Genomic DNA, 17430 nt, shown 5'->3' with positions numbered 1-17430 from the left:
TGATGGCATGCAACTAATGGGATACTGTGCATAGTTGGAAAGGTATGGTAGGCCAATATGGTGTGAATATACACACACACAAGGTAAATTTTCTCTCGTTGTTGAGTGATGGTACGCACAGTGCGTACGGACGTACACCTGCAGGCGCGCCTGTGTGTGTGTACATGCAATGTGTGTATTCACATATGTGTTTGTATAATACAACAGTTGTTTAAAGGACAGAGATCACATGACAAGAGTATGGGCTTTGGGTGTGCTTAAGTGATGCCCTGTACCAAGACTTGGGGGGTAATCAGTTATGAGAAAACACACTACATATTGACTGGTGGCCAGTCTACTGGGGGATGCTGAAAAGGGACTGAAGCATATAAAAAAGTGACGAGAATATTAAAATATATACATTAAAGTTCATGCTTTTAATGTGTTATCTCTCTCTCTCTCTCTCTCTATCTCTCTCTTCCTCTCTCTCTCTCTCTCTCTCTCTCTCTCTGTGTGTGTGTGCATGTGTGCATGATCCAATTAATATTCTCTTTTTATGGAAATCATATTCCACTCATCATTTCAGGGTAACATTTATTCAGCTATTCTGCCCTCTACCTGCTCTACGTTGTAATAGCACATAAACTAAATCAAATGAACTCTTTCCATCTTTCTATACTTCAATAGTGTGAGTGGCACACAATGCTAGACAGTATTTTGTAAATATATATAGTGTTGTTGTAAACAAACAAGATCGTCGTGAATATTTACATAATCAGTAACAATAGCTGCACCTATACAAAAATATTTTAAATGCGTTCCTGGATCCCTCTCACATAATATTTTATGCTACTGATACTGGCATTTGCAGTGGCCGGCGGGGGAACTTATGTGTGTGTGTGATTGGAAAACGCATTATCAAGTCCCACCTCTACATCTTGACTTCAGTGGCCAGTCGGTGTGCGCGCGTAAACGGAGAACAGTCGGTAAGGGGACTCCACACAGTGCGCGTCGTCGGCGTCACTCAGCCAGAAATGAACTTCAGCGCAGTCTGACCTGTCCTGCACATCTCTTCAATCAGTGCAATCTGAGCCGCTGAAATTGCCATGGATGCTACTGGGTGTTTTCTTAACCTCGGTCAAATAATTCAGGCTTTTAGACTTGGCTCTCTGGGGATCTTTTGAGCCGAAGTGATGCGATTTGGTTTCAGGACGATGCGCACCACAAGTCTGGACTACACCAACGATTCTGTTTTCATTTAGATATATTATAATGAGTAGTCTTGTATGGACTCAACAAGTGAACTTCGGATATGTTTTTTGTATTTTAGCAGTGTAGGAACCCCTTTTAACGAGTCTGAGAATTCTTTGCTAACTCTGTCTGTTGTTGGAAATACATTTGATCCCTGACTTCCTATTCTCGGAAGGTGCGTAATTATCTCAAACTTCAATCAGGAGGTGGTGGAAATAGCACTGGCGCGTGACTCTCATTGAGCGTTTTCGAAGTCTTCGACAGGTGGTCGTATTGCTCTCAGATTATAGTAATACGTATTCATATATTAATATATATTCAGTATTAATATAAAAGAAACGTGTAAAGAAAGGAACTATGTAACGTCATGATGTGTATCATCAATGACAAAGATGGTGGCCATAAACGGCACAATCAAATCTCCCTTACAGCGATGTTTTGCGCACTCTGTAGTTCTGCAAACATGTCATGAGAACGTGGAACATACGGTAATTAAATCAACTCCTCAAGGCTGGCACGACTTGTTCTCCGGGAAAAGAGAATGGAGCGCGTCCAATGCTACCTGTTCTCGGTGAGGACAACTCTACTCTGCTTACTCCTCTACGAGACAAGTAAGTTTATACTTTAGTAGCACGCCTTGTGCAAATAATTAGTAAGTTACCAGTGTTCAGCATTTTCTGCATTCAATTCTAGCTATTTATGCCATCACATATCTGTGCTTCGCGCGAACTGCCTGTGGAAACGTACAATCAAAGTTATACAAGTGATGAAACATTCATCACTGGCGTTTTCTAATTTATTACGTCCATTCACTGTTATCATGGTGACTATCAGAGTGTGTCGGTAGTTTGGGTTGTGTTGATGCAGTAGCCCACACGGGCAGGTGCCTATGGGTGCCGCAGGTGCACAAACTGTCAGTAATGGCTGACTCATGAGGTCCTCGCATTACTCTCCCCACTTCCCCTCTCAAGATGCGAGTCCTCCAGCAAATCCCCATTCTCTTGTACTCCATTCTTTTTCATCATTAGATTTCACTCAGTCATCATTTCTGCCGGCAGCAGTTGAAGTCGTGTAGGGGGCAAAGAAGGCAGCTGCTCTGGACATCAGTGAGAAAATGAACCCAATCCTTACTAACAGTTTGGCCAGGGCAGGTGATCATGTGATCGAGGCCGTTATACCTCCCTAGCAGATGCAGCCTCGAGCTTTGGCACGGCATCACGTGTACGAGCGCAAGGGATCTCATCCGAGACGTTGATGGTTCGAGACGCACGAGTGTCGGAGCGACTCACATCTCTCCTGGAGCGTGCCTTTGATCTGACCATCTTGAAAGCTCTCTTGTCAAGGCCCTCCACCTGCTCGGCACTGGTCCTTCACAGCCCGGGGAACAGATGCCGACCCGCACTTGAAGTGCGCGAATAATCGAGACGCTGTTTAATATGTCATGGCCAACTCGTGATGCGCTCTGAATTATACATCACCTCAATTTTCTCGTCGTTTCTGTTGTCTCATTCAACCAAGCCGAAGTTATTAGTCAAAACTTCATACTGCTGAGCAGGCTAGCTTTACAGACCAAGTGTGTCCAGAATATAATTGATTTAGTATTTATTCATAAAGCAATAACGCCGGTGGAAGGTGCATGTCTTTTCTCAAAGACTCGAATCATAGATAAAGGGCTGAGAAAGAAATTGGTAAAAAAAGGAAATAGGTAAAAAAAAAATACATATGAATATAAAATATAAAAATATTAATGAATATAAAATATACCTTGAATTTCCTCTTGGGGATCAATAAAGTATCTATCTATCTATCTATCTATCTATCTATCTATCTATCTACTAAAATATGAGACATAAATAAGTTAATATGAGGCAGGTTATTTAAGCCACCACCACTTTTCAGCTTGGACAATTCCTTTGCCCGGAAATGTATCTTCAAACTACACAGCAACTCACACCACTTTAGTGTGAGTCATGGCAGCTTGACCATAGAGTGTGCAACAATGAAAATGTGAATCCCTGCGGGATCTGAGCTGGAGACGCAGCAAATCCCACCACTTGTGTCCCTACTAAGACTCATCTGGTGGATTGCCCAGTGGGAGCTTTCTGTGGACAAATGCATCCTGCAGGGTTGAAGTGCATTAACTCAGTTGATTTCCAAAACGTGTCTTCTGCCTGGTAACCTTTTGGTGGAAGGGCATTTTTGGGGTTGAATGATATTTACTCCCAAATTTAATATAGGCCTAGAAATCAAGTATGTGAGAGTGATATAGAGAGCTTGGCATCTTAATTAGGGGAGTTTGGACGTGCATGGGCCCAATGACTGGTACATAGGCTGAGTGATTTAGCCTGATTAATGACCAGGCAGTAATTCCTAAGAGCCAGTGCGTAACACTCTTTGACAGGCCAGAGTGCTGTTGGATGTCTGTCTTCCTCACCAGGCATCAGGTCAGTCTGATGGTTTGTTATATGTTCTCAGAATCCATTTCTCTAATCTCTTTAATCCCCCCAAATGGCCCATTGCAGTTAAAACTTATATTATACAGGCAAACATTTCCACATTTAAAGTGTGCACAAGTCTTAAGTGCTAACTCACTAGTGATTAAGGCCCATGGTCTATTTAACCTATTTAACACCTTGACAGTCTGCAGTAAAGGGTGACCACAAATGCACTGAGAGCTTTTTCAACGAGCCCCAGAGGGAGAAATTTCAAAAACACTGCTTTAGTACCGCCCCCCCTCCACACACACACTCACACTCGCACACCACCACACACACACACACACACACACACACACACATTGCATACACCATTCTCCTACAGTATATCTGTATTTTACTCCTCAGATACAGTTGCTGCTCAGCAGAGCTAAAGAGTAGAATAGTATCATCTTGTGGTAAATGTCATGATAGCATTGCTTATAGTTGCTAATGTTCCCACCCCTTCGCCTTCAGTTTGATTCTTCATTAAGGGATGCAGGGTTAGGATGCAGGGATCTGTGTATAAAAAGGTCCTGTGTGTATGTTTGTGTGCGTGCATGTATGTGTGTCGAGATGATGTGAATTTCTACAACACATGATGAATAGCTAAACAGTGATCAGTAGACAACAGTGGTAGAAAGTGTAAGTTATAAGCTATAATTAACATAGTTTCAACAAATCAAGTTAGTAATGGATAAAAGAAAAATTGCTGAGTTATGAAACAGAGATTGTTGCTTCTACTTCCAGCTTTTATAGGATGGACGTATGAGAAGACCCACTCACATGCAGAGGACGACCTCTTCAAGAAGCTCTTCATAGGCTACAACAAGTGGTCCAGACCCGTGCCCAACACGTCTGACGTGGTCATCGTCAAGTTCGGCCTCTCCATAGCCCAGCTCATCGATGTGGTGAGTGCATCCTCACAGAAGTAGCACCAACACACTGATCAACATATCAGAGAATTACAATCCAGCACACAATTTACAAAAAACTATAAACTGCTACTCCTCAATACATACATTTGCAAACACTGACCTCTATCTATCACTGTCTGTGCTAAGTCTGATGTCTATGTTTGCTTTGTGTTGTATGTAAATATGATGTGTGATGTGCCCTGTCCCTGTTACTTGTTATATGTGTTGCAGAACAGAAACCTGCTGGAAATATTTTTTTTACTGAGTCAGGCCCGTTTTAAACTGTAACTTTGTTACTTTTAATACTTTCCTGTATAATAAATATGAAATGAAAATGAAATGAAAAATGCAAAGGCATACTGTGTCATCACAGGTGCAGATGGTTCCAAGTAGGGCTGTGCAATTACTGACTTTTAAGTGCACAGTATTCAAGGACACTTGGCATTAAATGTGGCTCTCTATGAAAGATCCAACATTTCTGACTGAAGACTGAAATTTCCCCAACCAGCTGATGAATGTGTTGTGGCCTGATGTTGTTTGTGCATGTATGATGTGTTAAGCTGATGAATGTGTTGTGGCCTGATGTTGTTTGTGCATGTATGATGTGTTAAGCCTCAGGCGAAGGCAAAAGAGAGTTGTCAACCGGATTAGCGGGTAGTTTTAGTGGCCGACAGATACTCCCACAGACTCACCAACAACTTCTTCCGCTCGCAGCCTTTTTTGAGCTTAGTCGACTGCTTTCTCATGGATGACCGTGGCACAGACGCTGAGCTTACAAGTATGCTAGAACCAGACGAGATAACCGCCGCTGTCTGCATCACAGCCTACAGTAGCGCTGTTAGAATTCAGCTGGTCTGCAGGATAAAGATGCCAAAGGGGTACACAACTAAATTGAAGTTGCACAAAATTGGCTCGGGAGAGACATAAAACTTTCTTCTATACCAAACACTTGATTGCCTTGAAAGACTTTGCGAACATGAACCTCTTTTCTTCCTTTGTGTAATTATTATTAGACCTGTGAAGTCTCATGCTTTTGGACTCAGATGTGAGACACACCAATGAAGTTTAATTTCACTGATCAGAAGCCAAATCTGAAACAACCACAGCAAGGGATTTTTAATCAGAAGGGTTGACGCCAAATGTTGACATTTCAGAGCTCCAGGAGAAGGCCTGTATGTGAGCATTTTGTGGGGGAAAAAGTGAAAGTGTGTCCGTATCACTTGCTAGTGTTTTTTGTGCCATTTGAGTTTAAGACAAAAGAAACCTATAAATCAATGAAAAACAATACACACCTCCAGATAAGCCTGACTTACCCCCCCCACACACACACACACTTCCCGTGCTCCAAGCAAACACATCAGGAGTTTCCTTCAAAACCATCAAGGATATTACAGTTTCGATGCTTACGCTGCTTGAGGAGCTGCAGTGACCCTTGGTGAAGCGGAGAGCACTCTCCTGGACGGTGCCCAGCGTCCTGACTCATCTCATCCATCCTCTCTTCCATCTTCTTGCTCACTGTCTTACGAGCCGACTCACACTGCACTGTGCCAAACTAAAAACCTTTTTGTCTTTACTGGTGGAGGTGCACAGGGGTTTCTGTCGTTTCAGCATCATATCGCACTGTGTGTGTGTGTGTGTGTGTGTGTGTGGTTTGACAAATAACCTGTTACAGTAAACAGCAATTTGTAAGCTCACCAAATCACTTTCTTTCTTTCTTTCTTTCTTTCTTTCTTTCTTTCTTTCTTTCTTTCTTTTTTTCTGTATTTCTTCTCCTCTGCAGGACGAGAAGAACCAAATGATGACCACAAATGTGTGGCTAAAACAGGTGAGGTCTGACTGCGTCAGCTGCCAGCTGGCCAGTCCTTCCCATGAGAGAACACACTTTGATTTCACATGCTAAATGGTAAATGGACAGATAAAGCACTTTTCTACTAAACAGAGCACTCAAAGCGCTTTACATGGCAATGCCTCACATTCACCCATTCTCACTCACACTCACACTTATTAACTCACACCAATGGCAGAGGCTGCGATGTGAGGCGTCTACCTGCACATCAGGAGCAGTTTAGGGTTCAGCGTCTTGCTCAATAACACTTCGACAAGGTCAGGAGGAATCTCCCTTCAGCTGCCAAACAACCACCCTCTTTTGCTTCTAGACATTTTATGCAAAAAAAAGATGATCACTTACCTGGTACATTTGTATTGCACTGATCGTAGGTTCAAATGCTAGACATTATTTTACATTTGTCCTGTTGTGTTCATACAGGAGTGGAATGATTACAAATTGAGATGGAAACCATCCGATTACGACAACGTCACGTCCATCAGAGTGCCTTCAGAGCTCATCTGGGTACCTGACATTGTTCTGTACAACAAGTGAGTGGCTTTAAAATATTACTCAATACTGTTTGCATGATATCTCTTATCCATGTTAAGGGATTTTGACTGAAGTTGTTTCGTGTGCAGGTTCACAGTTGTCCTCCACCTCAGTACAATCTTTCATTTATTCCTCCACAAACTCGGAAATACTTTTTAAAAAAAAACATTGGAAGGGACAATTGTACAGATCTGTACAAATCTGGTTGAGGAAAGAGTTGGTGCATCACCTGTGACGATGCTCAAAGGAAGAGCATTTAGAACACAGAACTAAACCACTACCTATAATAGGGTTCCATCTTGTGTTCACTGCTGGAACTTGCATTATTGTACTGTGGCTATCCAGCGTGTGTACATTTTGGATATAACATACACAATGTGTTGTGTGTGTTGTCATGACATGACCATGGCTTAAGATGATTGATTGAAGCTAATAGTTGCATACGGTAGTTCCTCATCATTTTTCTAGGTTTTGTAAACCTTTTCAAAAAGTAATTTTGATTTTTTTTTACTGTACACATGTTGAACTTTTGAAATGGTTGGTGGATATTAATTAAAATGTTCTTTTTCCAGGAGCTTGAGATATGGATGTCTTCCTGTTTTTTTGAAACATCTAATTAATAAAACTGCTCTTAGTCCTGCGTGATTAATTGCGATAAGCGTTCCCTACTTATTATCATTAAATGCTGTCAGGCTTTAATTAGTTCTGCAAAGCTAGTTCAGATGAGAGGTCTAATGATTGTGATGGATTTTTCGGTAGACTCTAGGGGACTGCGTTCAGTCACTGGTATTAAAATCGTCTACGGGAGACAGATTTAGGTGATAAAGACCTGTCATCATTGCTTTAGCTAACATTATGCTCTCTGCCCAGGCAATGACAGATGGGATTAGTGAGAAAGTGGTATACACTGTGTGTGTTCATGGATGAGTTTTCAGGGAGATTGGGATCTGGTTCTCATTAGTTTTCACTTTAACACTGTATCGGATTTTTTTTAAAGTGAAATGTCTCCAGAAGTTTGGTGACTCCTTCCTCAGAACTAACTTCATGGAAAGCATTGGTCCATGAAGACTAAAGAGTTAATATTCTTTTTTTGAATATGAGCCATTTAATGTTTCATAATTTAATGTTTAATTAATGTGTCATAGTTTATTTGACTGTTTTCACTGACAGATCTAAAATAAATAAATGTTTTTTTCCCAGATTGTAGACAATAGATCTTAAATAATTCAAGCTCCCCAAGGTACAATGGTTTATTTACATTATAACATTGTTTTCTTTTAAGAGTTTATTTCTGAGGACAGCCTGACAGGCTAATTGATCCTTTATGTCTTCTCTGACTCCTTATTTAGGGCTATTTTCTCAAAACAGTCAATAATGTCACAATTGTGGAATGTGAATTATATATTATATATATATATATATATATATATATATATATATACATATATGTATAATATAATATATATATATATATATATATATATATAATATATATATAACCACTACCTTCACTCAGGGGAGTGGGACAAGGCAGCATCTGACATCTGACCCCTTGGGGGGGTCAAATTTGTCAGATGTTTCAAAAGCCTGATAAACTCATCGCTCTCATCTGTCCCCTGCAGTGCTGACGGCGAGTTTGCTGTGACCCACATGACCAAAGCTCACCTGTTCTACACGGGCCAGGTGCGCTGGGTGCCCCCAGCCATCTACAAGAGCTCCTGCAGCATCGACGTCACCTTCTTCCCCTTCGACCAGCAGAGCTGCAAGATGAAGTTCGGCTCGTGGACCTACGACAAGGCCAAGATCGACCTGGAGCGCATCGAGAACACGGTGGACCTGAAGGACTACTGGGAGAGCGGCGAGTGGGCCATCATAAACGCCGTTGGCACGTACAATACCAAGAAGTACGACTGCTGCCACGAGATCTACGTGGACATCACATACTACTTCATCATCCGCCGGCTGCCGCTGTTCTACACCATCAACCTGATCATCCCGTGCCTGCTCATCTCCTGCCTGACCGTGCTGGTGTTCTACCTGCCGTCCGACTGCGGCGAGAAGATCACGCTGTGCATCTCCGTGCTGCTCTCGCTGACCGTCTTCCTGCTGCTCATCACCGAGATCATCCCGTCCACGTCGCTGGTGATCCCGCTCATCGGCGAGTACCTGCTCTTCACCATGATCTTCGTCACGCTCTCCATCGTCATCACCGTGTTCGTGCTCAACGTGCACCACCGCTCGCCGGGCACGCACAAGATGCCCCACTGGGTGCACGCCGTCTTCCTGGACCTCATCCCGCGCTGGCTCTTCATGCAGCGGCCCGCGCCGGACGGGCGTCGGCGGCGCCGCCTCCTGCTGCTGCGGCAACACCAGCGCCACCAACGCCACCAGCAGCAGCACCACACCCACGACGACGGCGATGACCTCCACCACCATCACCATAGCAACTGGCATCACCAGCAGCATCAGCAACATCAGCATCAGCCGCAGCACCTTCAACAGACCCATGCCCGGCACGGACTGAGGCTGCCAGGCATACCGTCGGCCATGGCCGCAGCCGCCGGCCCCCACCTGAGTACCTCGTCCACCTGGGGAGGGAGAGTGGGCGACGATTCGCACAGGCACTGCTACTACGAGGACCTGGAGCTGGGCACACTCTCCACGGCCTTCTCCCTCTCCTTCCGACCGCAGTCACCTCGGCCCCCGGGCTCCACGCCGCCGCCCATGCCCAAACACAACAACCCCCACCCGGGCCGGATGGACGTGGGGGTGGGGTTGGTGGGCAGACAGCAGGGCCAGGGGCAGGTCAGGGGGAACAGCACTACCTCCACTCAGCGGCCCGACAAAGGGGACAAGGCAGCATCGGAGGCCAGCGGAGGGTTCCTGCTGTCCCCCAGCGTGCAGCGGGCACTGGAGGGGGTCCACTACATCGCTGACCACCTGAGAGCAGAGGACGCCGACTTCAGTGTAAGTGGTTTGACCAAACAGAGAGGACAGGTTCATAGTTGGCTTTCTTCAGGAAAGAGGAAATAGGACAAATGTAATAAGACATCTTGATTTCTTATTTGATCTAATTATTTGATTTAATTTTGATTTGACATGAGCAGCATACTTGCGGCAATACAAGAACTAAAAGCCATGTCAGGGATAAAACGATAAAGTCAGATACTTATTTCCCTGTTGTTAAAAGGCAACAGTGTCGTCAGCACTGAGGTGTTAGCAATTCTATGGGGTTGTGGTAAGAACAATAGGCAGAATTAAGAAACTTGATGGTTAAACTGTTGTGGAGCAGTTCTTTGACCCTTGAGCTTGAGCTTTGAGCTTTAAAACCTGTTGTACTATTTATTTCTTTGATGGCTAGGCATAGTTTGTTCCACTCCATTACACCAGAATGGATAAAAGAGGACTTGCCTATCATAGCCCTGTGGTGGTTGAGGCTAAGGTCAATTGAGGATTTAAAATAATCTTCAAAATAGACTCAATAGTTTGAGATGTTTGGCCTGGCCGTCACTGCAGTTCTTCAGATTAATTCCTCCTTATATGTGTTCCTATAATTAAGGCCTAGAACAACCCGTGCAAGCTTGTTTTGGGCTACCTGCCATTTTTGCACAATGAACTTGTTCAGTCCCCAGGACCACAAATCGATGGCATATTCAAAATGCCATTAAATTAGGGGCTACATTGTTTTTAGACGTGTCCTGTTAAGGAGGCTTGATTTACGGTGTATGGATCTTGTTCTAGTGTTGACATTGTCCAAGACTTTTAGTGCCAAAGAGGTGCCCCCTAATTAGTCCCCTAATCTAAACAATGCCCAAGGTAGTTTAATTTGCCCTCCATTTTTAAGCCTATTTGCTTATCCAAATAAGACTGACTCTGTTTTACTTAGATGTCATGAAAGTCTGTTTTCTGATAACCAGGTTTTAATTCTCATTAAGTAGTCTGTTAAAATATACTGTATTTTATTCCTTTAGTCAGTCAAATCCTTTAACTACTCAGAGTTTGAAAGGTCTTATGGAGCAGCATTATTGTTGTCATGTGAGAGATTGTTTGAGATGGTAGCATTTTAATTATAAGACAAAACTCAATTAATTGTAGGCTAGTGTATTTAACTTTCTTATTGCTGAGTATCTAATGTTGTTTTGCTAACAAAAGCAAAAACCTTATTTTCAGAAAACTAGTTCATCGTATTGGCAAACATAGGCTAGACACTGAATAAAGTCAATGAAGTAATTTGTTTTGTTCATTCTAAGGAAGAGTTGCACAGTAGGCTACTCACTGTTCATTTGTACTCATATCACATATCACCCTCTTATCTTTGCACAGGTGAAAGAAGACTGGAAGTATGTTGCCATGGTGATCGACAGAATCTTCCTGTGGATGTTTATTATTGTGTGCTTGCTTGGAACAATTGGACTGTTCTTACCACCCTGGCTTGCGGGCATGATCTAAGACAGGGGGCGCTGGACCAAAAACTTCAGGGATGTACAATCTTTTCTCAAGATGATGGGCATCCAAATGGCCCAATCACATTAAGAGGATATGCTTCTTATACTGATTGAAGTGCATGTTTCAAATGAGGAGGACCATAGAATTAGAAGGATGCTCTATCTGAAGGACCCATAGAACATGGCTGATCTTCTCTATGGCCAGTTAGTATTTTGAGATTTTGTGCTATTTTGGTACAGAGCCCTGTTTGCAGTGTCTTCATCCCTGAACTGAATTGAACTGAAAGTTATTGTTGAACAAGTTTGCGCTATCAAATAAAAAAGACTTTAAAACGTAATCTGCTGTTCCACCCGATGGGTTTGTGAAAAAGAAATGGGCTGTTATCAGCCTCTGCCTCCCCCCCTCTCTCCTTCACTTACTCAGTCTACATTCTGGATTGGCAACCTCATAACAGGTGAGACCTGAGGAAGTGTGTGTGTCCTGGTTTGACCTCTACAGCTTACGGTGATACCTCACACCTCACTAACTTTCTCTCTCTCACACACACACACAAACCTTTCAGGTTTACAGCTGTGCTGATATGGTGTGGTAACACAACCAGACAGATTAAAAACCAAAATGGCATTTCAGAGAGAAGGTCTCATTTACATGATTTCATGGCCCATATTTATATTCCCCTACAACACAAACATACAATGGCTTTAAACAGTAACACATATTGTCTTGTTAACAGACCTCAGATATGTTAAGTTAAGTAAGCAAGCAAGTTAAGGGACTGGGATTTCTTACAGTGTATGATAGCAGAACTAAGAATATACAAAACATATTTTGGTGTTGCAGTACCCACTATTCCAAGCATATGACTTTCTTTGGTTTGTTTCCATTGTATGTTGTCCAACACAAAAATATCTAATCTCCACACATATTCTCCATAGCTGTCATATTCTATGCACATTATCTTTACTGAATGATGTTCCTTAATAGCTGAGAATTTGGTTCTCTTACAGTGTTCTGAAGTTTGGCCACATATTCATGACATTATAGGTGATGCTATAAAGGCAGTTTGGCTGACATTTTGAAACTTTACTAAAAAAAAAATTCATGAAACAACCCACAATCTAAATATGACACAATTGCCATGTAATGTCATTGCCAAGAAATGGGGCATAATAATTATACTATCTTATAAAACATTTTTAAAAAGTATTTTATAAAAGTATTTAATATATTTTGGCACTGTCTGTAAGTGATACCGGAGGTAAACACAGGTCTAGACCACTAGAGGGAGCCAACTACGATGAATGTCCAGCACATGCCAATCTTCTCAGCATGTGTGTCATAGGTTCATGAGTCCCATCACCTAACACATGAGGCGAAACCTCAGGCCACTCCTCAGGCTGGCGTCTTCGATGCTCTGTCCCACTAAGGAGACGGCGGGTTGGGCTTGGCCAGATTGGAGCGCACTCGTGCCTGGTCCACGGCGTCCAACATGTTCTTGCCGTCCATGGCGAGCGTGTGCGCGGCGGTCAGCATTTGCTTCTTGCACTCGTCCTTGAGCGAGGTGATGGCATTCTGCTGCGCCAGCCGCATCTTGCTGATGAGCTCCGCCAGGTCTTTGTTCAGCAGCTTCTGGGTGCCCTCGATCTGAGAAGGGAGGGAGATGATGAGATGAGAGGGGCCAGGGGCTCAGAACATAGAGGATTAGTTTCAGCCAGTTAGCATCCACCAGCTTTAAAAATATCATCCAACATGGCCTTACTTCTGGCCACATTTTCACAAAAAAAAAAGCCAATTATGGTTATGGTTAGGGAATTTGGGAGATGCTTTTGTCCAAAGTGACAATTAAATGTCACGCCACTGACGGACACAAACATATGTTGTCTATGTGGCTTGGTGGTTGAGATAGCAATTTCCTGCTGTGAGGATAAACCAATCCACATGGACAACATAACGGTAATTTGCGTCCATTAATAATGTGGCATTGTTTGTGAAAATGTGGGCAGAAGTAAGCACTTACTGGATAGCATTTTTTAAGATGACTACAGGCCACTAGGTATATTTTTGACTGCATTAGCAAGCTTAGCATCAGCCATTGAGACGAATGGAATTTCCTCCCTCTCTTCATGAGATGGCCATTTGGGGGGACAGATAAGCCTAAAAACACTTAATCTCCATCTAAAAGGAGGGTGGGTTACGATAGGTGGGGGGTGGGGGCTGTGTACTTTGAGTAAACATTTCTATGAATGTCGCACAGTTTTTCTGTGTTGTGAGAAGAATGACAGAAATTCTTTTGACGGTCCAAGTAAACAACATGTGTTTTAGGTGCTTTGACCCAGTGTAATGAAATGTCCATATTTTCTTTACTTATGTGTGGACAATCTGCTGTGTGCGCTGTATCTATTGTACAGTATGTACTATATGTAACTGCTTAAATATAGTCAGAAGAGCTCCATCAGGGGACACAAGCGGTTCCTCCTACTGTACCTCTGTCCGCTTCGATTCATGCAGAGTCGGCAGAATGTCGTCCACATCACGGATCAGAGCCCGCAGAGCCAGTCCAACATTCTGAAGAACAAACAAGACAACACAACATGGGTAGTTTGTTCCACTGAAATTACGCAATCGTTTATACCAGAAGACTGCCACACTGGAACACGGACAGGTGGTGTGATGGTTGTGAAATTACACATTCCTTCAGTTGAATCCCTGCAGGGTATTCTCCAAAATGACTCATCATTTACCACTGCACCGTTATTATCAAACGGAATGAACATAGCAGATAGAAAGAGAGAGAGAGGGAGGGAGAGGGAGAGAGAGAGAGAGAGAGAGGAGAGAGACAGAGAGCTTAGAAGATAAGTGAGTCACTACAGAAACAGAGGCCTCCGACATGTGCCAACTTTTAAAAACAACACTTGTTGAAATCCTGTTCAGACAAGACTCCAACAGCCATTTTCAGTCATCCTGAAAAGCCACCGCAGTGACCCATATCTTCATTTCCCAAAATATCTGTCAGAGCTCAGATTCCCTCCAGATTCCCCCAGGTTTGAGTCCAAGTCCTGATCCCACTCCTTATCTCTCTCTCCCACACATTTCCAGACTACTCTTCACTGTCCTGTACAATAACTTAAAAGAAAAAACTATCAAGCTGAATTACAAACTTTTACTGTACCGGGGATCCCTTGAAAAATAAGGTAACACTTTACTTGACAGGTGAGTTCATAACACATTCATAGCAGCTGCCAAACTGCACATACAGCATTCATGACTGTTTCATGAGACATGACTCAACATTCATACCAAACCTTTCATGAATGTAGAAGACAGAACGACGACAACTTGTCCATCGCAAAGCAGCATTGCCATTTTGACAAGTTGTTGTCGGTCTGTCTTCTACATTCATGAAAGGTTTGGTATGAATGTTGAGTCATGTCTCATGAAACAGTCATGAATGCCTTATGTGCAGTTTATGACAGGTGCTATGAATGTGTTATGAACTCACCCGTCAAGTAAAGTGTTACCAAAAATAGTTATCTATTGTGTAACGCACCAAAAATAAGGGCATCATCTGGCGATAGTTTGTTCAAACATCCCATAATAATTTATCTGTACTCCCACTCACCTTGACCATGGAGATGTACTGGGTGGAGGGCGTTGTGTTGACGTCGTTCTTGAGTTGCACCACCACCTTCACCAGTTCCATGACAGACTGGTAGACCTTATCATCAGAGCGGTCCAGCTCAGCTGTAGGGGCAGGCTAAGGAGGAGACAAACCATATCAGTCCACACATAACCTGCTTATACTGTACGTTTTAAAAACCATATCAGTCCATACATAACCTGCTTATACTGTACGTTTTAAAAACCATATCAGTCCATAACCTGCTTATACTGTACGCTTTAAAAACTATATCAGTCCATAACCTGCTTATACTGTACATTTTAAAAACCACATCAGTTTATAACCGGGTTGTATTGTACGTATTAAAAACCATATCAGTTCAAAACCTGTTTATATTGTACGTATTAAAACCATATTAGTGACCATAACCTGTTTGTACTGTAGTAATAAGAATCATATCAGTTCATAACCTGGTAATACTGTACATATCAAAAACCATATCGGTCCATAACCTGCTGAAACTGGACATATTAAAAAACCATATCAGTGACCATTACTTATACTGCAGTATTAAAGATCATATCAGTGACTATAACCTGCTTAAACTGTACACATTAAAAAAAACATATCAGTGCATAACTTGCCAATATCTTTTCAAAGGTGTACTAGTCCACAACTTACTGAAAGCAGTTGTTATGGTATACCAATTATGTGTGTGTAGATGTAGGCTATATTGTGCATTTGTGTTCGTATTTGTGTATGTCTGTGTAGGCACAGGGTTATTACCTGTATAGAGATTCTAGGAGGCTTGTCAGGTGGCGGTTTCTGAAGCTCAGCTTTAATGAAAAAAGGAAATGGGCCTTTTACACACAGAGACACACTCATGTGCTATGATTAAGACACTGTTCCACTGTATGCAGATCAACAGAGATATTGTTTTGGCGGGGTACTCACCGTATTCACCAACATAGTCTGGGGACTGAAGGGAACAGAAGACAAGAAATGATGTTATAAATTATGTTATGCATTCTGATAAAAAAAAAAAAACCCTATTAATATTGCAAATCTCACAGATGGTCTGCCTAACCCAATACATCCCAAAACAGGCTCTTTGCTAGATCTGAGATAGAGCAGGGACAAAATGTTACAAATGAAGTGCCCTCTGGCAGTGTAATGGGCGGTGCGTACCTGTGGGTTCATGGGATCATAAGCAATCGGGTCCTGTTAAAAGAAGGAAAGTGTAGTATGAACTGGACTGTGCAAGGGCAGGGCAGATTTAGGTAGAACGACAGCATGGGTAGAACGACCCCATTACCGACAGTACTTGGTGATCTCGAGAAACAGAAGTCGCGAAGGGACAGAGAGAAAGGGAAGAAAAAAGAAAGGAAAAACAAAGAATGACAGAGTGAGGAAAGGAAGAAAGAGAAAGTAAGCCGTGGGTCACCAGTAGCTTCTCCTCCTTCTCCAGCCAGGCACTGTCCTCCTGCATCTCCTGCTTCTGCTTCCTCAGGGTGTCCTGCATGCGTATCTTCTCCGTTTGCCACAGACGCTGGGCGTCCTCCTTACTGGTGGGGGGCATGCTGAAGTCCCCTTCCTGCCCAAACAGGAAATAAGCTTTACTCCTCAAGAATGCACTCCTGGTACGCACACATTTGGGTACCACTGGAATAGGCTCCAGTTCTATTATGTATTATTGTGAAATATGAAATAAGAAAATATGCTGCATTGACATTGTAGGGAAGGGTCATTTTTGATGTCCATTTGTTGCAGGGGGTTGTATTGTGCCTACTCATTTTCATTTAACAAAAATGACAAAATGTCATTGTGCTTCCAAACTTTTCTATCCTAGTTTATTCAGTCTCACTATGGTTTGTTTTGACAAGAACTGAATGAGTCAGTGAGTTATCTAGTTTGCTCATAAATAAATGATAGGTGGGGGGAGAAAACTAAAAGAGGAGAGAGAAGATAGATGAGAGAGGAGGAAGAGATAAGATATTCAAAGAGGAGGAGAGGACGAGGAGGGAATGAAAAGCTAAGGAACAGAAATGACAAGATAGAAACGGAAAGAAAATCAAAAGAAAAGATGTAAAGACATGAAAAGATGAGAAGATAAAAGGAGAAGAGGAGAGGAGAGGAGAGGAGAGGAGAGAGTGAGTGTTCCTACCCCCATACTGCGTCGACGTGGGGACATTACTGGCAGCATCAGTCTGTTGGTGGAGTCGACAGGGGACATATACTCACAGGGGCTGGCCAGGTCAGGAGAGCTAGCGCACAACGCTTCATTTAGCTGGAACACACACACACACACACACACACACACACACACACACACACACACACACAAGTACATATATGAACATGTACACA

General features: G+C 42.8%; 2 protein-coding genes across 2 annotated transcripts in view; one reads left to right on the top strand and one right to left on the bottom strand.

Moving 5' to 3' along the window:
• The first annotated feature begins 491 nt into the window (after positions 1-491).
• chrna2b (cholinergic receptor, nicotinic, alpha 2b (neuronal)) lies at positions 492-11781 on the top strand. Its single transcript, XM_048249864.1, has 6 exons — positions 492-1841; positions 4455-4615; positions 6402-6446; positions 6888-6997; positions 8621-9965; positions 11322-11781. The coding sequence occupies exons 1-6, from the start codon at positions 1772-1774 to the stop codon at positions 11445-11447; spliced, it is 1857 nt and encodes a 618-aa protein (XP_048105821.1). The 5' UTR covers positions 492-1771; the 3' UTR covers positions 11448-11781.
• A 312-nt stretch (positions 11782-12093) lies between these two features.
• The window catches only part of ptk2bb (protein tyrosine kinase 2 beta, b), a 24628-nt gene continuing 19291 nt past the window's right edge, over positions 12094-17430 (bottom strand). Inside the window, exons 24-31 of the mRNA XM_048249863.1 lie at positions 17228-17350; positions 16508-16657; positions 16252-16284; positions 16018-16042; positions 15850-15899; positions 15064-15198; positions 13929-14009; positions 12094-13088 (exon numbers count right to left, since the gene is read on the bottom strand). Of these exons, the coding sequence (XP_048105820.1) occupies positions 12867-13088; positions 13929-14009; positions 15064-15198; positions 15850-15899; positions 16018-16042; positions 16252-16284; positions 16508-16657; positions 17228-17350 (819 nt within the window). The 3' untranslated portion in view covers positions 12094-12866. The remainder of the gene's footprint in view (positions 13089-13928; positions 14010-15063; positions 15199-15849; positions 15900-16017; positions 16043-16251; positions 16285-16507; positions 16658-17227; positions 17351-17430) is intronic.

The sequence above is a fragment of the Alosa alosa genome, chromosome 8 (assembly GCF_017589495.1).
Source record: "Alosa alosa isolate M-15738 ecotype Scorff River chromosome 8, AALO_Geno_1.1, whole genome shotgun sequence".
Lineage (NCBI taxonomy): Eukaryota > Metazoa > Chordata > Actinopteri > Clupeiformes > Clupeidae > Alosa > Alosa alosa.
This window is presented reverse-complemented; position numbering and strand designations above follow the sequence as displayed.